Source organism: Mesoplodon bidens (assembly GCF_964165515.1).
Source record: "Mesoplodon bidens genome assembly, chromosome: 1".
Classification (NCBI taxonomy): domain Eukaryota; kingdom Metazoa; phylum Chordata; class Mammalia; order Artiodactyla; family Ziphiidae; genus Mesoplodon; species Mesoplodon bidens.
The window spans coordinates 31,510,297-31,535,280 of NC_138176.1; the positions used below are offsets into that span (position 1 = coordinate 31,510,297).

A 24,984-nucleotide genomic window follows, 5' to 3' on the forward strand; every position below is an offset into this window, starting at 1 on the left:
GGCTGCTTCCCTGTCTCTTGGGGCCCCCTCGTACTAGGGGAAGTTCCCAGACCGAGGCCCCAGTGTGCTGCAAGGACCCCTCAGGCACCGCAGTCTGAGTTGCACGTGCGTGGCGTCATGAGGATGTGGCTGCAACCTGACCTCGACTCCAAGGCAGAGTCTCTCCACCCCCCTTTGCTGCCTCAGGCCCAAGGTCTTGAAGACACCGCTCATGTCCAGCTGTGGTCTGCAAAGTGCCATGCCAAGCTTTTTGCAGCCACTGCTTAACCTCCCTGGGCCTCAATTTCCTCCCCTGTAAAATAGGAAGAAGTGCCTACCTCTTAGGGCCGCCTTGAGGGTTAAATGAAATAACGTGTGTAAAGCACGTATCACAGCGCCTGGCACCCAGTAAACACCCCCCAAACCCCAGCTCCCAGAGAACTGCTTCTACTTCCCATCTCACAGCCAATCCTCTTTCCGGCTGGTTCTCAGCCTCCCCCAGGGCTGATCCTTTTCTGCTTTCTCAGAGGGATTAGCTAAAATCTTTCCATTCTAAAGCCTGCATTGCTTAGTATTTACCAAGTTCTGGTCAACCCAACCCCCAGCCCCCACAATGTGATCACAAGTCAATCCAACAGGCATCTCGCTGAGCCCCTCCTGCGCAAGGCACAGCTTTCCTCCCCCAACCCCAGCTCACACCCCAACTTCAGCCTCCGCAGCCCCTCCACCCCGTCTTGCAGACACAGCCCAGGCCTGCAAACTCGGCCAGTGCTGGGTGGGACCTGGCTCTCCAGCCTCAGGGAGAGGGGGCATGCAAGGACCAGGACGAAAACATAGGAAGCTTGAGGCCTTTTTATTGACAATTCTCCATATACACAGACATCCTTTTAGTTCCTCTCCAGTGTAAATAAAGCACAAGCACTTAACTCTCATATCTCCACAGGACAAAGGAGCCCAAGGAAGGGGATCTACCAAGGCCTGCCTGGTTCCCCAGGGACTTGCCCCACTTGGCCTGGAGAAGTCCCCTGGCTCCTAGACTGGTTGGCCTGGAGAGAAAGCTGGCCTAGCATGATCCTTGTCTCCCCAACCTGCCACCTTGTGTCCCTGCTTAGGGTATAGAAACGTCTCCGCCTCCCAGGGTTCTGAGTCCCAGGCAGCCCATGAGTTCAGGGAAGCATCCTAGGGTAGAAGAAGCCCCCGTCCTCTTTATCCCATTCCTTGTGCCACGTGTTCCCGGGAACCATGCAATAAATAAATAAATACTTCAAAAAGGCAGGGAAGCTCCTGGGGAAGGGAGGGGTGCCTGAGCCTGCTCATGGCTTAGGGAGAGACACTGTGCCCCTAAGAGCCCAGAGTGAACGTGAAATTGCTGGAGAGGGGATAGGGACCCCAAGTGGCCTTATCCCATAACTGCCGTCCTGCTGGAGAACAGCCCTGGAATCTGAGACCCAGCCCAGCGAGATCCTACACTTCTCAGGCCCCCAAAGGTTGAGGGCTTCAGGACCTCTGCTCTGCTTGCTGGTCTCACACTCCATGGGACAAGGGGCCAGGGAGGGGAACTGTAGCTCCAGGCCAGAGAAGGGGTGCCCAAGGCTCTGAACGCGGGAAGCAGGAGTGATCTGAGTGCCCAGCATCTACCCGGCAGAGCTGAAAACACCAGAATAACACGTGGGCTGAGATTCTGTAAGTCAAGGTCCCTGCAAGGTGGGGCTGAGGCCCTCTGAGCTGCTGGGGTGCCCATTTTGCTCTGCTTAACACTGAAGGATTCTGCCAGGCCCTCCTAGACACGTCCTCCTCTGGGGGAATTTGGGAACTTCAACCCTGTTTCTAGAAGTACTTTTGGTCTTGAGAGCCCTCGCCACACCCTCTGGTGGGGTAAATGATGAGGTCCTGATGCCTGAAGGGACATTCGAACAGAACTGGGACACGTGCAAGCCCTTCTGCAGGCTCTCAAAGGGCAAGGGCTTGGCCTAATACCCAGCAGGGGAAGAATCTCTTTTCCCAATCTCTGACCTCCAGTCTTCTAGAATTCCCAGGCCTGCAGGGACACCCTGATCCCAGGTGAGGCCAGGCCTGGCTCACTGCTGCCCTCTAACTTATATTCCCTGCCCAACCCTGAGTCTACTAACAGCCCAGAGCAGAGCAGGGCAAACACTCCAGTCCTTGTTTGAGAGCAACCACTACTGGCCATCCGTAGGAGTGGAGAACAGCTCCAGAACCCGGCTGGAGTCAGCGAGGGCAGGAAGGGGAAGCCTACCTAGCATTCAGGCCCCATTTGCCCAGCACATGCCACACGGGGCTAAGGGTGGGGAGAGCGGGCTCTACTGCTGGCCCCGGGAACAGGCGCCCGCTTGGACCCTGGGCCCTCTTCTCACTTGCTCAAAGTCTGGTTACACGAGGCACACACAAACACAGTCTCTCTCTGGGCTTCAGGGGCTGAAAAGGAGGAAGAACTTGGTGAGACGCTTCCTCGTGCCCTCTGGCTCATGGCCCCAAACACGAGAACCTCCTCTCCACCCCCCGAAGCCCCACACAGACCACCCATCGCCCAGCCTACAAGCCCGCTGTCCCAGCTCACTAGCCTGCCCTCAGAGAATTCTCTTTCCATGGGAACTGGGGGCTTTGGGGGTGACCATACCAACAGCAGGCCTCACCCAGATGTTCTATGCATTAGAAATTATTTTAGCACCAAAAGAATACCTTTAAAAATGTTTTTTAAATAAAATACCAGAAGAAAATTTTCCAGAATGTTTTAACAGTGGTTATTATCTCTGGGTGGTAAGATTACAAGATTATTTTTCTCTTCCTTCTTCTGTAATTTCCAAATCTTCTAGAATAAGCGTATGTTACTAGCATGACCAAAAGAATGAAAAAAGGACACTCAATTTAACATTGTAACGTAGTGCAAAGCAGTATGTAATACGTGCTCCCATTTTTTTTTTAGAACATGCACATGTATTTATCCCGTGTGTGACGGCATTAATGACCGGGAAGGGTCCACGCCTAAGAGTTCTCTCTGGGAGAGATTAGGAATGTTTTCCTTTCTTTGGCCTTTTGTTTTGTTTTGTTTACAATGAGCAGGTATAGCTTTTATAGAAGGAAAATAAATTATTTTTTTTTATTTAGTTAAATGCACTACCAAGGCAATGAGAAAGAGAATGAAATTCAGGATGGTGGTCTACCTGGGGAAGGCAGGCGTGGCACTGGGGGAGCCCTGGTGGTGCTGCTCATGCTCTATTTTCTAACTTTAGTGAGCGGTAGGAGGCAGTCATTACCGCGCTTCACGATTCAGATGCGTTATATATATACTCCTGTCCGTGCATCAAATGTTTTCATTTTTCTTTTGTTAAAGGGAGATGGAGGAGATCCCGAGTTCCCTGGACCTCTCGCTGACCCCTGGCTCCCTGCCCACACAGCAGCCCCCAGAGGAGGTGGGAGGCAGGCACGCCCTCCTGCTGCCCGGACCCCCAGCCTGCACCACTCACCTGTGGCCCCCATGGAGGACCTGGGTACCTTGAAGGAGCAGCACCGAGAGCAGAAGCTGTTTCCACAGTTACTGCAGTTCCGCTGCAGACAAGAGCCAGGGTCAGTCTTGGATCACCTGCCCCCGGGCACCTGGAGCTCCTTTCCACCAGCTGGCCCCACCCAGAGAACCTGGGACAACTATGGGAGTGGGGAGGTGCCCGAGCGGGGCAGGACTGAGACCAGATGGGACATCCCACGAGAAGGCTGGTGAAGGCATGGGCACAGGGGCAGGGCTCCGGAGACCCACTCATTTGAGCAAACCTCCGACCAGACCCCAGGCCCAATGTGGCCCAAGCAGTCAGACTTCATCTGTGACCTCGAGCTACTCCCCTACATCTCGTCCCAAGTCCCCAGCAAACACACCCTCAAGAAGACTTACCCTCTTCTTCAGCACTGAGAAGGTGGCCGAGCAGCCCGAACAGCTCCCTGAGAAACAAAGGCAGCAGCTCAGCTTTGACCCAGCCCAGGCCTTGCAACTCTTGCCTTCTCCTGACTCTTCTAAATGGGGACACTCAGGGCGCCAGCCCAGCCTAGACTCCTTGGCTGGGAACGGAGTGCAAAGTCCAGATCCAGAGCCAGAAGGAGGGATTCAAACTAAGAAGGAAAAACGGATGGCCACCGAGAATCAATGTCCCAGACTATACACTGCTGCTGCCCCTGCTCCCACCTGGGGCTTAGAGACCCCCCACCTGTAGGTGCAGCCCAAATCGAAGAGCATCCAGCAGAATCTACCCCCTGGAAATCACACCAAGTTGGCAGGGACTTGACAACAGGCATCCCTCAGAGAAGGTGGCTCCAATGATCTCTAAGGAAACCTGCCTGACACAACCCTTTCCAAAGTGTCTCCTTACAAGTACTCGGTCCACAGCTAAAGACAGAAACGCCTCCTAAAACCAGACTCCTGCTTTCTGTCATCTGAAGATTCCAGGAGAGAAGCTCAGAACCAGGCACCTTCCAAAAAGACGCTCAGGGCAAGAGGTGCAGGCACGAAGAGTGGTGGACAGACGGGGCGACATACAGCCGGGAAAGAGATCCTGCCTAAACCACCAGACACAATGAGTCGACAAGGTTTCAGACACGGTTTCAAACAGAGAAGTCAGTAGCAGCTTAGAAAACAGTTGGGAGGAGGCAAGGGGGTGTGTAAGAAGAGATGAAAGATGGGGAAGAGGGGACCGATTTTTTTTTTTTTTTCCTTTTCTAGCCACGCCACGCAGCATGCAGGATTCTAGTTCCCCGAACAGGGATCAAACCCGTGCCCCCTGCAGTGGAAATGCGGAACCCTAACCACTGAACCACCAAGGAAGTCCCCCGACCATTCTTTTCGAGGTGACGTCAAGGCAAAGGGGCTTAATAGACGCTGTGCTCACCATCCACCCATGCTTCCAGGAAAATTAAAGAAGGAAAAGGTGGGCTGCAACAAGGACACAGATGATGAAGCGGGCACATGCAGGTGAGCGAAAAAAATCAAAAGGATGGAGAAGGAGAGAAAAAGCCACACTGGACCCTTATGACTTCAATGAGCTCCAGAAGCAGAAGCAAAAACTTATGAGAACAAGGAAAGTTGCAAGGGCTGCCGCCAAGAATACTGACTATAATTCAACACAGAAATCTCCATGCAGATGGGGGGCGCTGAGCCAGGGGAGGAAAGGCAGGGGTCCACACTAGGCAGGAGGGTGGCTCACAAAAGGGGACCAGAGAGGCCAACCAAGAGCTGTGGGTCCAGAAGAGAGCCGGCTAGGGTCCTAGAAAAACCTGAGAGGGGACAAGATTACTGATGGAGGTTTCCAGACTTGGGGCCCAAAGGCCTCCTGTGATCTAACCAGAGGAATTATCAGCTTCAGGGCGCACTGCTGGGCCTCTTGGACCACCTGTGTGGCCAGGTACACAGCACCAGGCCTCACCTTCACACAAAGGCCCAAAGCAATGTGGTCCCTTTCTCTGTCCAGCCAGCATCCCCTGCAGCTCTTGCTAAGGGACACTCCCTGCATTCAAGGAGAGGGGACCCTAGCTAGAGCAGGAGAAATCTGACACCAATGGGCTTAAGGTAGATGCTGTTGCTGTCAGTCAGCCCGTGACCCTGGCAGAGGAAAAGAGAGAAGAGCATAGCACCCCGCTGGCTGGTAATGCCAACCCAGGAAACAGGCTGCTCCAAGACTCTGTCCCCCACACTATGAATTAGGTCAAGGCAGCCCACCTCTGGCTCTCCTTAGCAAGGGGCATGGGACAGGGGAAGGGAGCTGCTCAAAGACTGACACTCTGGCCCCTCTCAACTGGATGGAGTACCAGGGCCAACCGCCCCAAGGCAGCCACATGGTTTAGTGAAACAGCCCCGTACCACGCACAGACCTGGAACCAGGGAGGGCTGTGTGTGCCGACGCCAGCTCAGGCAGGCACGTGGAGGAGGAGGGCACCCCGGTCCCTTCCGACACCGACCAACTCTTCCTGCCCCTATTTTCAGCCAAGGTCCTGACTCACCATGTGAGGATGCCACGGGGGCAGAGAGAGCAGGAAGGAGCCTAAGACTACACAGACCTGCCGAGGCAATGGTCACGGAGCCTCCAGGATAGAGGGGGCCCTTCCCACTAGGACTCTCCCACTCGGAGTTCATGGAGAAGCTCGTGAGCAGCCTGCCCTCATTCCTCCCGTGCATCCCCTTCATCCACTCACAGCCAGAATGGAACGGTCCCAAAAGCAGCTCACTCACCCCGGCCTGTGGGAGGCAGACCCAAGACAGAGCTGCTACACTTGCCCTCATGGCCCAGAGCTTAAGAATATCTCAAGGGAGGGACAGCAAGCAGTCCTGAAGAATGGAGAGCTAAGGGGGGCTTAGGAAAAGAAGCATTTTCTGCCTTTGCCATCCTCGTGGGAACCTGACAAGCCTTCACCTGTCCTGGTTGGGATTATCTGAACCAAAAGCCAAATACAGAAACAGGATAGGCATAAAACCAGGGCACTTCAGACACCAGGGCAAAGGGAGGATGACGAGTTAGAAAGAACATGGGGACTTCCTTGGTGGCGCAGTGGCTAAGAATCCGCCTGCCAATGCACGGGACACGGGTTCAAGCCCTGGTCCGGGAAGACGCCACATGCCGCGGAGCAACTAAGCCCGTGCGCCACAACCACTAAAGCCCATGTGCCTAGAGCCCATGCTCCGCAACGAGAAGCCACCGCAATGAGAAGCAGGCGCACCGCAACGAAGAGTAGCCCCTGCTCTCCGCAACTAGAGAAAGCCCGCGTGCAGCAATGAAGACCCAGTGCAGCCAAAAATAAATTAATTAATTAAATTAAAAAAAGAAAGAACATGAGAGTCAAATCAGATGACCTGGATTTGAGTCACAGCTCGACCATGTACTGGCTGAAGACTCTGGGCAAATCACTCTTGTCAACCTCAGGTTACTCACCCACCAAATGGGAACAGCTATGGGGCTATACTTACAATTCATAGATATAAAAGTATAATTTGCCAGAACAAGAGTATTAAGTCTTGTGTAATGTCACTTGGGACTTCCGGAACCCGGCTGCTTCTAAGGACTAAATGAGACAGTGTACGTGAAAGCGCACTGAACACAGAGCGCTCGGCAGCAGTCAGCGATCATCACAAATAAAAGCAAGGGATCTTGAATGACTGGGGATGTTCACAGAGCAGAAAGAAACAGCATGTCCAGGAGGTCTAACGCTCAGGAAACAACTGCCCTGGCTGCTGCAGGGGCAGGAAGGTAGGCCCTGAGCGCCCGGGGTCAAATGCCTCAAGATAAACCCCAGGGGCTTCTCCCAGGGCACAGCACCCGGAACTCGCTCCCACCAGAACCAACAGCGCAACCAGACCAGACTGTCCTCCTCCTGTCAGCTGACAGCAGGCAGAAGCAAGGTTCTGCGTCAGGACCAGCGTGACTCCCAAGTCACCGGCTCCCCCAGGCTTCAGCTACGACGTCATCAAAATGGCTCAGCTTGACTCCCACTCTCCTGATCGGAGCCAGGTCTCTGAGCTGTGCTAACAGCCAAGTCCGCCCTTCTCCAAAGCTACCTTCCTGGGAGCACCTCCGTGCCCAGTACAATAAGGACTAGCCAATCTACCAGCTTGGCTGGCGAGAAGAAACATCAGGGCTCCATCATCCCCAGGGGAAGACACTGTTTCCTTTGACTTGCTTCCAATCAGACTGCAAAGATCCAGACAGGCTCCTAGGCACCTGCGGGATGGACCAGGGCCTTTCGCGGCAACAGCGCCCCTTACGAAGCACTTACTGCGGACGTGCCAGCACCTACCAAGCATTATCTCGCTCGAGACCTACAACGACCCTGCGAGGTAAGAACGTGTACTATCCACCTTTTACAAAGGGGAAACTGAGGCACGGGGAAGTGAAATAATTTGCTCAAGGACATCCAGCAGCGCTGCAGTTTGCACCAGGCACTCAGACTCCACACTCAGTTCCCAGCCATTATGCTCCGCTGCCCACCACAGCTCTGCCTGCCTCAGGACCACACCTCTCTGCAGTCCCGGAGTGGCGCTTCTGGAACTGAATTCCTCATCTTGCCGCAAGATTTCATAAGGACAGAGACACAAGAAGGAACCCACATTCCCTCCCTCTCAGTCCCTCTGTGCACGTGCTACCTCCCCAGGGTCCTGTGGACACAGCTTTACTCCTTGCTCTCCTCGTAACCCAGCACCTCTGGCCCCACGGCTGGGGCGCCCCCCAGCCAGCCCTCCCCTGGGCCGTACCGAAGTTGTTGGTCGGGTACCGCTTGCGGAGCCGCTCTGTGAGCCTCGACACCTTGTTGCGCAGCACCTCGTTCTTGCTCAGGAACCCGTTGTCCTGCAGGGCCAGCTCATCCTCTGCCGGGCACGGGGCCCCCTCATCATCGTCCTGTGGGAAAAGCTGCTTCCAGTTCCGCCCACCTTGTAGCAGGGCTCCGGGATCTGCGTGCATGGCGGACCCCGAGAGGCGTGGCGACCACTGGCTCGGCCACCCTTCCCCCCATCCTGCCAGCCCCTGCCCACCTCACCAAGGCTGCTACTTACCAGCACCACCAAGTGTGTCTCCTGCCTCCCAAGGTGCGGGGGAGAAGGAGAGAAAACAGAGAGAAGATAGCAAGAAGGAAGCTGCTGGGAGGGGGGCCCCCAAAGGAAAGGAAGCACAGAAGTGCTACACTGAGTTGTCTGAGAACATCCCAAAGGGTGACGTTAACAGAGGCCCCTGTAAAAGGACCCCAACATCAAATAAGCTTGGGGGAAGCTGTGTATTACTGTTTTTCAAACTGGGTGAAATTAATTCGGTCATTATCTTAATAGAACAGAATTGAACAGGAAAGAAAATATCCCTTACAATGTATTTTTCAGGAAACTTTCGTTTCATTTAAGTTTTTCATATTTCACAGACGTAAGTGTGAACTGGGTCAAGATGTAAAATGTGTTCCTTACTCTAGGTCATGAACAAACCTGCTTGAAAGCCCCTGCTATATATATTCCCTACCACCACCACCACCAAGACTCAGAGTCCGCAGCCGCTTCAAGTCTTAAGAGAAATCTTAGCAGTTGAAAATGTAAATGCCCACATGGACGAGGCTAATGTAGTAATAGTAAAGCGGGCTGGGTGTAAATCATAGGCCTAGTGAAAACTCACAAAACCTCCATTTCTTGTATCCCCCACTTTACAAAGAGACATAAAGAGAAGTGATTTCCTACTATAAGAAAAGCCATAGAGCTTCCCTGATGTCACAGTGGTTGGGAGTCCACCTGCCAACGCAGGGGACACGGGTTCGAGCCCTGGTCTGGGAGGATCCCACGTGCCGGGGAGCAACTGAGCCCATGCACCACAACTACTGAGCCTGCGCACCTAGAGCCCGCGAGTCACAACTGCTGAGCCCACGTGCCGCAACTTCTGGGGGCCACACGCCTAGAGCCAATGCTCCGCAACGGGAGAGGCCACCGCCGTGAGAGGTCCGTGCACCGCAGTGAGGAATGGCCCCCGCTTGCCTCGGCTGGAGAGGGCCCACGCGCAGCGGCAAGGACCCAATACAACCAAAAAAAAAAAAGTAAAATAAATTTTTAAAATATATATTTAAAAAAAAAAGAAACGCCATAGTGCAAACGTGACAATAAATGGCAACTGCCACTAGGACTCAAGTGACCGGGGATGACAGGAAGTGGTGAGGACTACGTGACTTCTCTAAAGGAGACAGTCACTCCTCGGCTACATTGACTGCTACAGACTCAGGGCTCCCAGAGCTTCTGAGTTTTTAGAAAAACTGAAAATCTAGAGTTTCCACCGCAATCTCTCCATTTTTAAATATCGACTCAAAAAGTTATTTTAAAGCTTCTCATGCCAAATAAAACACTTCTGTAAACTATCAGTGTGAACCACTGTCCTAAAACCAGGAAGACTGTCTAACTCTCTGACTTGGAGCACTTGGCCATGCAACTGCTTTCTCCAACCTCCCATCCTCACACGTCAAAGGGGCATCTTACAGACCTCATCCTTCAGAAGAGCAGGCAGAGACCCCAGCAGTGCCCTCCTCCACATCTGCCTTCCCTACATCTAAGGCACCAAGCCCACAGTCTCCAGCCAAGGCAGTAAATGACCCACCTCCCCCAGCAGGGCGTTTTCCAGAGGCTTCCAGAGCCATCCCTGCCCTGGGCACCCAGGACAGATGCCCAGGTCAGCAAAAGGATGGGTGGAGGTTCAGTGGCACCCTTTGAACCAGTGAGTTTTAGCTCAGAGCAAGTTTCAGCTTCGCACTTGGACGTAAGAGAACTTTAAAAACCCAGACTTGGAATGTGAGAAGCTACATGGCTCCAGGACCACCCAACTTCTGACCTGGTCAGCTGAGGGTGCTGGGGAAGGCCACCCACCTCAATTGCATCTTTAAACTCCTCATCAGGCTCGGCCTCCTCAGCCTCCTCCACACTGCCTGGCGTGAGGTCCTGGGGAGAGAGACTCTATTACAGTCAGAGAGATGGTAGCCCTGCCCCCAAGGTAGAGGCCACCTCCCCGGAGCCAGCATCCCGATTTCTCAAAACAATGGTTCAAGGGACTTCTCTGATGGCGTACTGGTTAAGAATCCGCCTGCCAATGCAGGGCTGCAACTACTGAGCATGCGCTCTAGAGCCCGCGAGCCACAACTACTAAGCCTGCACGCCTAGAGCCCGTGCTCTGCAACGAGAAGCCACCGGAATGAGAAGCCCGCGCACCGCAACAAAGAGTAGCCCCCGCTCACCACAGGTAGAGAAAGCCTGTGCACAGCAACCCAACACAGCCAAAAATTTAAAAAATTTTAAAAATTATTAAAAAAAAAAAAGAGGGACTTCCCTGGTGGCACAGTGGTTAGGAATCTGCCTGCCAATTCAGGGAACACAGGTTCAAGCCCTGGTCCGGGAAGATCCCACATGCCGCAGAGCAACTAAGCCCACGTGCCACAACTGCTGAGCCTACACTCTAGAGCCTATGCGCCATAACTACTGAGCCTGCATGCCACAACTACTGCAGCCCGCATGCCTGGAGCCTGTGCTTTGCAACAAAGAGGAGCCACCGCAATGAGAAGCCCATGCACCGCAACGGAGAGTTGCTCGCCACGACTAGAGAAAGCCCGCGCACAGCAACGAAGACCCAACACAACCAAAAAATTAATTAATTAATTTTTTTCAAAAAAAGAAGGAAAGGAAAACAACGGTTCACGCCTCAGAGTAAATGGCACAACTGCCAGAAAGGAAGAAGTCAGGGGAAAGAGAGCAGTCTCTAACCTAGCAGGACAGGGAGATGGGACCAAGGCCACAAAAGGACGTACAGTGGCTGGAGAGCATTGTGGTTGAGAGCACAGGCTCTAGAACCACAGGGCATGGATCTGAGACCTGGGCCCACTGCCCCTGGACAACCACTCTGTGCCTCAGCCTTCTCTTCTACAAAGGAGAATAATCTCATTCTCAGAAATAACCTACACCTCCTGGGGTTAACGTCTATAAAGTACTTGGAACAGCAGAGTAAACACTCAATAAAGCACAGCGTAGCTCTTGTTACTAGTTAACTATAGTCATTACCATTAAGCACTTCAGAGGAGACGGGCCTGGGAAGGAGCAGGAACTACAGAGGCCAGCCCAGGAGTTATCTGGTATGAACAAGCTGGTAATAGGGAGGCTGGGAAGCCCGCCCGCAGCAGGCTCTGCCCGGGTGGTTAGGGGCGCTCACCTCTGTGGGCGTGGGCGCAGGTGCAGGTGTGCAGTCCGGCAGAGCGCCCTTCCCCCCGGCATCCGACGGTGGTGGGCTCTCAAAGGCACTCTCTTCCTGCTTGGGGTTCATCCGCCGCTGCAGAGATGCCCTATACTCAGACACCACTACCCAGAGCAAGGAGAACAGGGTGGGAGGCAGAATCAGGATGGAATGAGCAGTGCTCTGGGGGTACCCACTACTGCAGCCAGCTGGCCGCCTCCTCCAGCACCCACTCTCGGCAGCAGGAAACAGTCGCCCTCCTAACTCTGAACAAGTCACCTAACCCAAGCCTCATAAACAAGACAGATGTACCAATACCTACCCCATGAGATTGTTAAAGAGAGATTAAATGTAGTAAGTGCCCGATAAGTCATGGCTTCTATGATTAATTTCCAACCACAGGGAGGAAAACAAGTATAGCAATCACCCCAACATATGTACAGGCCCAGGCTTCTACGGCTCAAGGCCCCTCCAGACTGTTTCAGTGCTTTAGAAGCCAGACGGCAGACAGGTACTCTGGGATCACACAGAGATGAGGCAGCAATTCCTGGGGGGCTGCATCCTGGGAGGCGGATGGCAACACCGGGAAAACATCCCTCCCTCATCTCCCAGAAGCCACCATATCATGTGAGCAGTGATTCATCTGTCTGGGGAAGGGAAAGGGACCCCTAGTAGCAGCCTCCCCTGTATCCCACTGAACATCTGAGAGGCAGAGCCCACTGCTCTCCAAGGGAGGACCCTAGTGTGGTGCTGCCCCCTTGTGGAAGGTACAGCAAACAGATGATCGGCCGTAGAGATACCGGGGAGCCTAACCAGCCCTCAGAGCCGGGTCCCATCTCTGTCAGGCTCTCTAGGGCTTACCTCGGAAGAACTCCACATTTCCCAGAAAGAGTGTGCTGTTTAAAAGGGCAAGGACCCAGCACAGCGGCAGCAGATACAGCATGAAAACCGTGCCCAGCAGAGCCCCATAGAACCTGGATCGACAGAGAGGAACCACAGGATCAGAAATTCGTAAGATCAGAAGGAAACTGGTTTAGGGCACATCCACATGGGGGTCTGGGCAAGAAACAGCTATGGGAACAGTTAATAAGCTGACAAGATCTGCTAATCAAACAACTGGAAAGTAAAGTGAGGAGGAAGGATTTACAACCACCAACAGGTCACAACTGACACGGGCGGGGCCGCCTAAACTGGTCCAACACACATCTCCCCTCAGGATCTAGACTCTGAAGTCTAGAATAAGACAGACTTGGATCTGAATCCCGCTCTGCCACTTCTTGCTGTGTGACCTTATGCAAGTCCCTCGGCTCTCTGAGTGTTACTTCCTTCACATGTAAAATGAGGACTAAGTCTTCCCTGGTGGTCCGGTGGTTGAGAATACGCGCTTCCAACCCAGGGGGCGTGGGTTCGATTCCTGGTTGGGAAACTAAGATCCCCCATGTGGAATGGTGCAGCCAAAAAAAAAATGGGGACTGAAATAGCACCTGCCTCATAGGGTTACTACCAAGAGTGAGATAGTACCATGGAAAGCCTTGAGCACAGTGCCTGGCACCAGGGCAAGGCCAAACAAGTATTAGTTGTCATTAGTATTCATAGACAAAGAGCCTTAAAAACATTCATGTCATTGGATTCAAGAGTTCCATCCTAGCATTCTAAGAAAAAAAAATTTCAAAAGATTAAAGCTATACCCATAAAAATGTGCACTACAGGGTTAGTAATAAAAAGTAGAAACTGACTAAATATATCACAGAATGGTTCCATAAATTATAGTACAATCACCATCTATATTAATGTGGTATTACACGTAATTCCAAAAGCTATGTAGCAACATGGAAAACCAGTTATATGATAACAATAAGTGAAAAAAAACGGGTCCTCACATACACTATGAGCTATAGAGAGCATTTGCATGTGACAAACTCTACAAGGCAATCCAAACATGAGACTGGCTGCTATATCAGGGTGGGAGATTCCATGGTGAGTTATTCTTCTATCATTAAAATATTATGACCACACTTAAAAGAAGGTGTCTGAACAAAAGCAGCGCATTCAAGCCCACAAGCCTACGTACAGGTCTGCACACAAGAGCCCAATGGGCTCTTTTCCCCTGAGCTAGGGCATCAGGAGCCCTCTCGAGGCAGCTGGCTTTGCCTGGGGTCCTCAGGGCAGCGGTGGTGGGAGCGGACAGGCACTCACTGTGAGGACACGGTGGGGTTCTCCCAGTGCAGCACGCGGTAGGCGGCTTCACAAGTGCAGCACAGGCGGCTCAGGAAGGCCTCCAGCTGGATCAAGCTGCAGACACAACACAGGGGGTTTGTGCAAGCTATACGCCCTGCTCACCCAGAGGGATCGGAGAGTTTGGGGAAACCTCGTACACTTCAGCCCCCTTTTTTGAACCCTTGCCAAGGTTCCTGCTTTGGTCTCTTCCTAGATGTTGATGTTGGGCTGGCTACTTAACTTTTCCAAGGATGCAGTTTTCCTCTATAATAGGAGGAGCAGGGTACCCACCTCCCAGACGCACTGGAGCTGTGAGGATAAATGGCAGGATGCAGAGCAATGTATCTCCACCTGGGATGTAAGGTAGACTGACCTGAAGAGTTTTTTTAAATGGATGCCCCCCAAAAGCAAAGAGCACACGCTTGTGAAATGAGAACCCAGATCTTGGTTTCTGAAGTGCTCCTCGGAGAAATGGCTGATTCTAGAACAGGGCAGGGAATGTGCAAGATGAATGTGAACATTGTGTTGTACCACAGAATAAGGAAGCACTCAGAAATGATGGGGACGTATTGAAAGAACACAGGGGCCAGTTCAAAAGAGCTCCATTGCCAAATCTAGGACTGAGATCAAATTTAACAATGACAATAATAAATTATAACCCATTGAATAAAATTTAAAATTCCTACGTTCATATTGATAATAAGGAAAAGCTCTTTCTTATAGAATGTCAGGTAATAATGACAATTAGAAAATCACCTTTGCAAAAGAAAAAAAAAGAAAAAAAAAAAGAAAATCACCTTTACAACCATCATAGTAATAAATTGATGAAAGTAAGACCTATCAATGGATGTCAATGTAGTGGGTGTATATTTGATGAGGAACAAGATATTTACAAAGTCTCAAAGTATCCCCCCTCAGATTACTAACTCCAGAGGGTAAAATGAATGGTCACTTTACAGTGGAGAAACCTGCACCAAGGTGACCAAAGTTAGTATCTCCCATAACAGACAGTGACATCATGTACCTCTTGATACGATACAATGACGTCACTTGTCACATTCTTGCCAAAAATGCAAAACCTGAATCTAATCATGAGGAACCAAACTACCACAAATGCAGAGAAATTCTACAAAATAATAAACATGTTCTATTTTAAAATGTCAAGTCATGAGAAACAAAGACCAAGGAACTATTCCAGGCCACAGGAGACTAAAGAGACATAAAAACTAAATGTCATACATGAGTCTGGATTGGAGTCTAGATCAGGAGAAATTTATATAGAAGACCTTATTAATACAAATGGCAAAATTTGATCATGAACAATTATTAGATATTAGTACTAATGCTAGTGTTATCAATGTTAAATTTCCTAATTTTGATTACAGGACTCTGGAAATAGAAGAGAATATCCTTGTTCTTAGAAAATGCATGCTGAAGTATTTGGGGTAAATAGGCAAGATGTTTGTAACTTACTTTCAAATCGTTCAGAAAGAAAAAAAATAATGTCTTAGTGTAGAGAGATAGATGAAGCCAACGTGGCAAAATGTTAATAATTGTTCTATCTGGGTAAAGGGCATGTGGGAGTTCTTTGTACTATTCTTGGAAATCTTCTGTAAGTTTAAAATCATTTCAAAGTGAAAAGGTTTTCTGAAAAACTGCAGATACCCAGGCCCCACTCCAGATAACTGACTCAGAATTTCCGGGGTGGGGCCCAGCCCTCCACTGGTTTATAAGTTTCCTTTGGAGCTCCACAGAGGCCTTTGCTGCCCAGGGAGGGATGAGAACCCCTGCTGTATGTCAAGAGAGCCACTGAAGTTGTTACGGTTAATGTTATCCAACAGTCTTAAGGTGTTTCCTCAGAAGTAACAGCTCTGTCACATTTAGGGAAGTTCCTCCACAGCACAGAGATGATGACTTCCTGGATACCAGACAGTCATTTAATTTTCACAACCACCTATGAGGTAGGCCTATAATTATCCCATTTAACAGATGAGGAACTGAGTAACTTGCCCAATGTCACAGCGATTAAATGGCAGAACTGAGATCTGAACCCAGGCAGTGGCGTGTGTGTGTGTGTGCGCACGCGCGCGCGCGCGCGCCCAGTCAAGACCCTAAACTGTGAAATCAGCTAGATCTGGATTCCCATCCCAGCTTGGTCAATTGCCTTTTTCCTCGTCCATAAATGGAGGACAATCATAGTAGCTACCTCCCAGAACTGTTAAAAAGATGAAAGGAGGGGCTTCCCTGGTGGCACAGTGGTTGAGAGTCTGCCTGCTGATACAGGGGACACGGGTTTGTACCCCAGTCCGGGAAGATCTCACATGCCACGGAGGGGCTGGGCCCGTGAGCCATGGCCGCTGAGCCTGCGTGTCCGGAGCCTGTGCTCCGCAACGGGAGAGGCCACAACAGTGAGAGGCCCGCATACCGCAAAAAAAAAAAAAAAAAAAAAGATGAAAGGAAATAACATCCACGGTTTGCCCACTACGATGTCTGGTGCCCAGCAAGCACTCGGTGTGGTGGCAGCTGGTACTGTCACTGTCCCTCACCTCCCTGGTCCCTTCCATACTCACAAGCTCTTCACCTCAGCTACGGCCTCAGGGCGAGACAGGCGAACTCTCTGCAGATCCTCCTGCCTCACGCTATGATACTTCCTCCGCATCAGCTCAGACTCGGGCAGCCGTGCCCGGCAGACCTCCTGAAGGTAGCCCAGCAGGGCGGGCACTGAAATCATCAGGGCACCCACTGAGTACCATGCACCTATGGGAGCAACAACACTGCAGATAAGCAGATAGCAGGACCAGGAGCCTCCGCCCACCCAGATGTCCACGTGCTCGCTCCCTCACCTGCTCCAGGTCTCTGCCCAAAAGACCTCCCCCAACCACCCGGTATGAAACAGAACCCCACCCTCGGCCTCCAGCCCCTTAACCCAGCTTTAGTTTTCCTCATAGAACTTATCACCGCACGGCAGATTACACATACGGTCGTTGGCTCCTCCGTGAATGTAGGCTCCTAAGAACTGGGACGTTCCCCCATCTGGTCACTGCTGTAGCCCCAGACCCTTTTTTTTAAATATTAAAAATCACTACACTAGCACACAGCACACAGCACACAGCAGGTGGCTCGTGCCTGGAGTCTGGCCGCTGGGAGCTCCCGATGACCAACAGTCTGACCTTTGGGCCACTAGGGCAGATTGGAAGCCTTCCTTTGGAGTTTAGGATACCACAGACCACTGTGGATCGAGCAATGGTGAGGCTAAAAGAAAATCCAAAGAAGGAACTTCTTCCACGTTAACATGGTACCCACCAAAGCAAGCTAAGAGAGCACTGGGCACAGAGTAAATGCTTGTTAAATATCTGTCATCTGAACTGATTTACTTTGGAAATATATTCAGAAAAATCTAACAGCCTGGGAAGGATATCTGAGTTTCAATCAGACAAAGAAGAGTCCTACTAAGACATAGAAGATGAGGTTTTATGTGAAACGGGTTTATTTTAAACCCATTGAAACCACAGGAGGCAAAGGAGACACTTGAGAAATGTGAATTCAATAGAACAAACGCATGAAGAAAGGACTCAGCTCCTCAGAACGTTCTGCCCCAGGCCCTTCACTCATTTCCTCTGAGGGGTTTGGCTTTTTCTGCAGCCATCTGCCAGTTCCGACTAAAAGGGCTGGGTCCCAGCATACCTTGTCATAAAAGGTCCCTAGGAGACAGCACTATCCAGGACCCCACCAGCTACCCACCTGTCCACACATCAACCTCAAAGGCTTCATGCCACAGACCCCTCACCACTGGTGACTGCCCAGCAGCCCCGGCCAGGCTCACTTGCTGAGCCAGAGAAAATCAACAGATGTGGCAAAAATCCCTGATCAGCTCACCTTCCTAGTACCTTCACCCCATGTCATGTCCCCAAATGACCCCAGAAACCAAAATGGGAAAAGGTTAATGCATCAGCATTCAGTCCAGAAGGAAATAATAGTAATAGTTATAATGTGTTGACTGCTTATTCTGTGTCAGGAACTATGTTAAGTGTTATACATAGATTATCTCATTCCTCACAACGACCCTCTGAGGAAAGCACTGTTACTATCCTCCCTTCAGAGATGAGGAAAATTAGGCCTTAATGGACAGGTTCAAGAACTTCCAAGGCCACACCAGTGGCCCAGCCGGGATTCTAGGTGGGTCTCTCAGGAGCCTGTGTTCTGACATCGAGCAGACACAGAGGGAGGCCAACTCCATGGCGAGACAGGCAGCTCCCTCACATGGGCCGCTTCTCAGAATTCCTCCCCACATTCATTCACAAAAAACCCCTGGCCCCTGATTCTTACCCTCATTCAAGGTGAGGAACAAGATGTTGAGGCCCAGGCAGGTCAGCAAGGAACACAATGGTGTCTGCCACCTACAACACAGAGAGTCCTGGTCACTGAAGACAGCTGCCCCTCCAGCCGGGAAGGGGAGACGGGCACACAGGCGGGTCTTCAAAACCAGGAGGAAGAGGAGGCCCTGGAGCTCAGAGGGTCAGGGAGAAATGAAAAGTGGGTCTCTCACTTGGACAGGCGACCGGGAGAGGAGTTGAGGTCACACCTTAGGCCCTGGCGTGAGAAAGGGCATCCTCTCAGAGCCAGAAGACCTGTAGAACCTTTTCCCAGGAGGAGGAAGAATTTATGAAATTATCTGTTAATGTTATAACCCTGTTTAACCTGTGTTTTGTAAGGTTCTATTCTCTTTAAGAGGTGCCGATGACATTCTTCTTAAAAGAGTTTTCCTTTATTCTTTGTATTTACTGAGACAGTTGATATGTAACGTCTTCTTTTTTTACAATTTCGTAAGAACACATGCTTACTGCACAAGACTCATCTAATACGGAAATTGAGAGAACAAAACAGAAAGGATTTCTTTGACCTTGTTTGCGACTTTCTCTTATTTCTGTGATTTTGAGAGTTTGTTTTAAACATACATTAATTCCAAAGGAAAGAAAATAATAAAGATTTCATTTCAACATATAAAAAATGAAGACAAAACCAGGGTTGGCAGTCCCTCAGCAAACACGCCCAAAGTGAACTGGAACTTCTAGAAGCAAACACAGACCCAGCTCCCACCACCTCCAAATGCCAAGCAGAAGCCCCCAAAGACGGAGGAAAGAAAATCAGAGACAGGTTGCTGAGGACAAGCAATGCTGCTGGCTTAGTCCTTGATAAAGGACATTTAACAGGGTAAAGGGAGCACAGACGTAATCACAAAGCCACTGACACCTACATCCTAAAGAGCAGTGTCAGTGGATATAAGGTGGGCCCGCAGAGGAGAGAGTCAAATAGAAAAATCGACAGGTAAGTTGCAATGTATTCAAAACTTCAATGCATTTTCTTTTGCTCTAATTGGGATATTTCACAGCTACTAAATGAGGTTAACTAATTTATGGGGTGCTTTTTTATAACAAGAGTTATGAGTAAAGAAGTGAAATGACCTCTCTCTGCCTTTGTCTTAAAATTCCATACACTCCAACTACACCACCCTAATTAGGCCTCAGACCCATCTAGTGGCCGCTACCAGGGTAAAAGCAAATTAAAAGTCAGGTCTAAGGCCAATCCCATCTCAGAAATAAAAATATCACACAGCCACTGAGATCGCTTTCATTTTAAAAACTCTCTCTCTCTTTTTTTTTTAAAGATCTGGTTGTTTATTTTTTGGCCATGCCATGTGGCATGTGGGATCTTAGTTCCCCGACCGGGGATCGAACCTGCGCCTCCTACAGTAGAAGCGCAGAGTCCTAACCACTGGACCGCGAGGGAATTCCCAGCCTCTCCCATTCTATCTGATGTCTTTACCGACACTTTGGTCATGGAGACCCACCTACTGGAGTAGCTGATCCCAGAAGAGAGAAGTCTTTTAAAAATCTACTGTAGCTCCAGGCTTCAGACCTCATAGAAGCTCAAGATTAGATCCCTCTGCAAAGTCAAATCCTCTTTACTAAGAAAAGGACAACCAAACACACAAACTAATCTGACAGCCACTTTCACAGACCAGCGCTCAATCTCCCAGCGGCTCAGAGACCATAAGCTCCTGGGGGCTTCCGAGTCCCAATGCTTAATCAATCCCACCACATCCTCAGATTTCTAATTTCATAAAATGGAAAAATCCTAATACATTAGTGCCAAGAAGCACTAAGAGACCAGTGCTGGAAAAGGAGAAGGGCGGGATATAGTTAACTTCTGTGCTTTGCCATGAAAAGGCAAAATACACATACGTACATACACACGTATATACATACACACAGGTGCTTGCGCGCACGTGCACACACACACACAGTAGAAAATGCCAGAGAGCACAGCCCCGTGGTTTCCAGAGCCCACACACTCCCCTAAGGAAGACCACAATTCATTTCAGCTAGTTGGTCATGGTGGGATTACAAAGCGAGCCCCTCCTTACACCACCTCCTTACCCCTTACATCAACAGCATGGTCTTCTAAAAGTAGAGAACATTGATCTGGAACACTGACCAGCTCATCTCTAGGGATAATGCCATAAATTAAAGGGGTTCGGGCTTCCCTGGTGGCGCAGTGGTTGAGAGTCCGCCTGCCGATGCAGGGGACACGGGCTCGTGCCCTGGTCCAGGAAGATCCCACGTGCCACAGAGCGGCTGGGCCTGTGAGCCATGGCCGCTGAGCCTGCACGTCCGGAGCCAGTGCTCCGCAACGGGAGAGGGCACAACAGTGAGAGGCCCGCGTACCGGAAAGAAAAAAAAAAAAAAAGAAAAGGGGTTCTGGGGTGAACAAGAAAAACTCAGGGCCTTGGTGAGAGTTAAAAATAAACCTCCCGGGCTTCCCTGGTGGCGCAGTGGTTGAGAGTCCGCCTGCCGATGCAGGGGACACGGGTTCGTGCCCCGGTCTGGGAGGATCCCACATGCCGCGGAGCGACTGGGCCCGTGAGCCATGGCCGCTGGGCCTGCGCGTCCGGAGCCTGTGCTCCGCAATGGGGGGGGCCACGGCAGTGAGAGGCCCGCGTACCGCAAAAAAAAAAAAAAAAAAAAAAATAAACCTCCCACTATTTCCAGACTGAGGTAAGAATAAATACTCCAGAGCACTCTGAGAGGTTAACCCAACCCTACCCGCCCTTGTCTCCTACCTGTGTCTCTCAGGCATCTGAGATGGTTGAAGGCCTTTAAAAGAATCTGATGAAAACTAGAAGCTTCTCCCTAGAAATACACACATGTGTGCCCACACTTTACATGCAGGTTCAGGAGATTCACTGACCCCGAGAGCCCCACCCACAGGCTCTAGATGAAGAACATCTGCTCTTTAGGACAAGCTGGTTTTATGTGACTTCCATTACAATGCAGTATTAGGAACACATAACCTTTGCACAAAAAAAAAAATTTTTTTTTTTTACTCAAATCTAACCCAACCTTTAAATTTAACTTCCAGTCTGCACCAGGAAGAAGCAGCAACCAGACAAATCTAGGTAGGAAATTCTACAGCAAGTCAGTGTCGTGAAAGAGACCATTTGATTGAGAAAGACCTAAGAGACATAATAACCACACAGAATGCATGGTGCTGGATCGGAGCCTGATTTGACCGAAACAATGGTAAATGACATTCTTGGGCCAACTGAGAAAATCTGAATATGAACTGGGTATAGGGTGACATCAAGGAATCATTGTTAATTGTGTTAGGTATGATGTTACCTTATTTTTTTTTAAAAAAGTCATTATTATTTAGAGACAGACTAAATAATGTGTTTAGGGAGCAGAATGGTATGTATCTATAATTTTCAATACTTTAGCATAAGAAATAAAGTGAGCTGAAAGGAGAAAAAAGAAAATTACCAAGGGTGAAAATCAAAACAGAACAGGAACAAAAACTTTTGAGAGCCATAATCCTAAAGGATTAGTGAAAACAGTGCCTGCTTATTCATAGTTATTTGCATCCTAATTTTAATATGCATTATGCTAATGTTGGGAGAGAAGGGAAAAAAAGCCTGCTCTGGATAGAGAAGGCCCAATGGTCAAGGCTAGCTAGCAGTCCTGAGGTATGAGCTTATTCAGCCACAAAGAAGAAACCCTGGTGAAAGGCCAGATGGTTCCCAGTGCCTGCCTCTCCTGGGTTGGGCCCGAGACACAGGGTCTAGAATAAGCCCAGAGGCCCAAAGGACCTCCCAGAACTGTTCCTCACCAGCGCAGAAAGGATAACCCAGCCACTGCCTAAGTGGCCAGCGCAACTACAAAGCAGAAAGGCAGAAGGCCCAGCAGGTTAGAGCAACCCTAAATAAAATCTGTACCTGAGCAAATACCGGACACCATCACCTGCATCCTTCAGAGGTTCCAGGTAGATCTCCAGCCTCTTGTAGGATAGAACCAAGTTGAAAAGATCAAATGCTGGGGACTTGGCAGGAGCAGTTGGAGACTCCAGGGGAGCCTCGGGGACCATGCTGGGGCTCACCTCTGGCCCACACCCCTCTCGCTCTGAGGTCTGCATCCTGTAATCATAAGAATTCCTGACATTTGCATTGCACTTCCAATGTCCAACACACTTCTACTTGCATTATTTCATGTGGTGCCATAATAAACCTGAGGTAGGCAGGGCTACAGGTGGAAAAGCCTATTTCACAGAGGAAGACACATTCAGCAAGGTGAAGTGAATGACCCAGATAGAGCTGACCCTTGAACAACATGGGTTTGAACTTCATGGTTCCACTTACTTTGCAGATTTTTTCCAACAGTAAATACTACAGATCTACACAATCTGCAGTTGGTTGAATCCTCGGATGCCCAACGGCCGATACGGAGGAACCACGTGGAGGGAGAGCGTACTGTAAGTCATACTCCAATTTTTGGCTTCACAGAGAGTCAGCGCTCCTAACCCCTGCGTTGTTCAAGGTTCAACTGTATAAAATCCTGCTCTTCTGACTCTCCATCTAATGTTCTTTTCCCCACAGACCCATCAGGAGTATAAACCATAAAGACCAAGCACACATGGTTGCTGGTGAGAGGGAGCCTGGGGTCTCAAGTGAAACGACGTCCTGAAATATTTTTCTCCCACTCTTTAGTTAATTCCTACTCATCACTCAGGCATCGGCTTAAACACCACTCCCTTGCTCTGAGAAGTCTTTGCCAACAACTCCAGTCTGAACTGGGAGACCCTCCCCAACGCTCCCAAAGGATCATGTACTCACCCTAACAGCATTTATCACACCAAAGCAAAACTCCCTTCTTTCTTGCCAGTCTGCCCCTCTTAACTTTGAGTTCCAGCAGGTCAAAGACTACGTCTTCCATTCACCACTGTTTCCGCACGCAATGGGAATGGAATAAATGCTCGCTGAGTGAATTAATTGCCCGCCCTCCAGGACCCCAGAGCTTTCTTCCACCCTGCTGCATCCTCTAAGCTTTCCCTCTCCCTTCTGTTCCCAACAACCTCCTGAACCATCCCTGCCCATTACCCGCCCCTTTTTCCCCTTGAACTCTACGGGGCAGTCACCACCTTCCATAAAACCACATTCCCTTCTCTCTTCTCTGATGGGGATAGCCACAGAACTCTCACCCTCTCTCCTAATTTCAAAGTCCGACCCAAACGCTAAGCAGTAAATAAGGAGGTAGACCCTTGGCCCACAGCAACAAAAGCCAGTTCCAGACAAGGGGCTGCGATGTGGGACGATGGGGGAAGGAGGGTGCTTGAAGGAGAGGGTAACAAAGGGGCCACCAGGAACCCGAGACCCCCTCAGGCGGAGCTAGGACGAAAGGACCCAAGGCGGGCGCGAGGCAAGAGCCCAGGAAGGGGTGAAGCAGGTCTGCGCCAGCACAGGCCAGACCATCACCCCTGCAGCCCAGGGAGCCGGACGGGGCCCTGAGACCCAAACCACAGAAGACCACACCCAAGGTCGCTGGGCCAGCAGGTGGCGGCCCCCGCGGCGTTCTGGCGCCCAACTCTGCACAGTCGGCGGACACACCAGGGTGGGGTGGGGGTGGCACCTCACCTACGCGGTCGCTGCGATGGTGGGGAAGGGGCGGGGACGGCCAGGAGGCACTGATAGGGCCACTGGACCCCGGCGCGTTTCCTCAGGCCCGCCCCACCACGAAGCGCCTCTTCCCAAGGCCGCTCTGAAATCGCAGTACTAAGAACCTCCGCCGCCTCCCCAGCCGCCGCTTCCGGGACGCGATTGCTCGGCGGCGGCGTGCCCTTGACGTCATCGCTCCCGCCCCGCCTCCGGCCCGACTCCCGGGTTTAGCTCCGCCCGCTCTAGGACAGGTGAGCGCCCTCGTTCGCACTGCGCCTGCGCGCCTTTTCTTCCTCAGCCGGGATCCTGGGCTCAACTGTAGTCCCGTCCGACAGCGGTTCGCTAAGCCCTGGGAGCTTAGGGAATCCCACCCCTCGCTGCCCCCACGTCGTTTTGGATTCCGGCAGGGAACAGTTGGAGAGAAGCTCATCTGAAGAATTTACGTCTGCATCCTCCCCCCACCAAATTTGGCACTTACCTCACCCCCTGGGGACCGTGAGCTTAGAAAAGGCAGAAACCATATCCCTGCATGCCCGATGCCTAGCAGAGAATGCAATTCCGTTCAGCGTTTCCTGAGTAGCTACTGTGTACAGGGTCCTGGGCAAGCCCTTCCCAATTCAACACACTTCTCACTGTGTTGCCCGGTTAATCGCCCTTAAAGCATGCATCCGATGCCTTTGCATTAATAATAATAACACTAACATTTATTTACGGAGGGCTTACCAGGCGCCAGGCACTGGACTAAGCTCTCTGTAGGCATTATCTTAGCTAGTCCTCCTCCAACAATGCTATTAGGGTTATCGCCATTTCACAGATGAGGAATCTGAGATTTGTCAAAGAACTTCAGTGTCTCTCAGCTAGTACGCAACTGTGAGCTGGAATTTTAACCTCTGTGTCATCTGACCCTGGTTCCCCCAACCATACCATCACCACCTTAGTCTGCATTTACTGGCCTCATCCCCTGCTACTCCCCTACAGGAGCCTCTTAACTTCAGCCAACTGAACTCCTCCATTGTTACCTTCAAGTGCCCCTTGCATTCTGGTCTTACATTGCTTGTGCTGTGAGCTCCGGGAGGAATG

General features: G+C 50.8%; 1 protein-coding gene across 3 annotated transcripts; it reads right to left on the reverse strand.

The window, feature by feature from the left end:
* Window positions 1–776: 776 nt before the first annotated feature.
* ZFYVE27 (zinc finger FYVE-type containing 27) lies at window positions 777–24,122 on the reverse strand. 3 transcript variants are annotated; one of them, XM_081243932.1, is made up of 12 exons: window positions 23,884–24,122; window positions 22,192–22,389; window positions 18,246–18,316; window positions 16,490–16,676; window positions 13,899–13,994; window positions 12,564–12,676; window positions 11,682–11,827; window positions 10,352–10,423; window positions 8,222–8,366; window positions 3,884–3,930; window positions 3,465–3,546; window positions 777–2,415 (listed from the first exon to the last, which is right to left on the reverse strand). In XM_081243932.1, the coding sequence occupies exons 2-12, from the start codon at window positions 22,386–22,388 to the stop codon at window positions 2,351–2,353; spliced, it is 1,221 nt and encodes a 406-aa protein (XP_081100058.1). In that variant the 5' UTR covers window position 22,389; window positions 23,884–24,122; the 3' UTR covers window positions 777–2,350. The 3 variants fall into 3 exon arrangements, with proteins under 3 accessions (XP_081100058.1, XP_081100056.1, XP_081100057.1); XM_081243930.1 differs by lacking the exon at window positions 23,884–24,122 and adding an exon at window positions 23,086–23,179; XM_081243931.1 differs by lacking the exons at window positions 777–2,415; window positions 23,884–24,122 and adding exons at window positions 2,446–2,828; window positions 23,086–23,182.
* Between the last annotated feature and the right edge of the window lie 862 nt (window positions 24,123–24,984).

What these genes read in the sequence shown, in the direction of transcription:
- ZFYVE27 (XM_081243930.1), bottom strand. An exon ending in GTAGCTGAGGTGAAGAGCTT is followed by an intron (nt 13,995 to 16,489) that starts GTGAGTATGGAA and finishes TTGTGTCTGCAG; the next exon opens with CTTGATCCAGCTGGAGGCCT. An exon ending in AACCCCACCGTGTCCTCACA is followed by an intron (nt 12,677 to 13,898) that starts GTGAGTGCCTGT and finishes CTGTCGATCCAG; the next exon opens with GTTCTATGGGGCTCTGCTGG.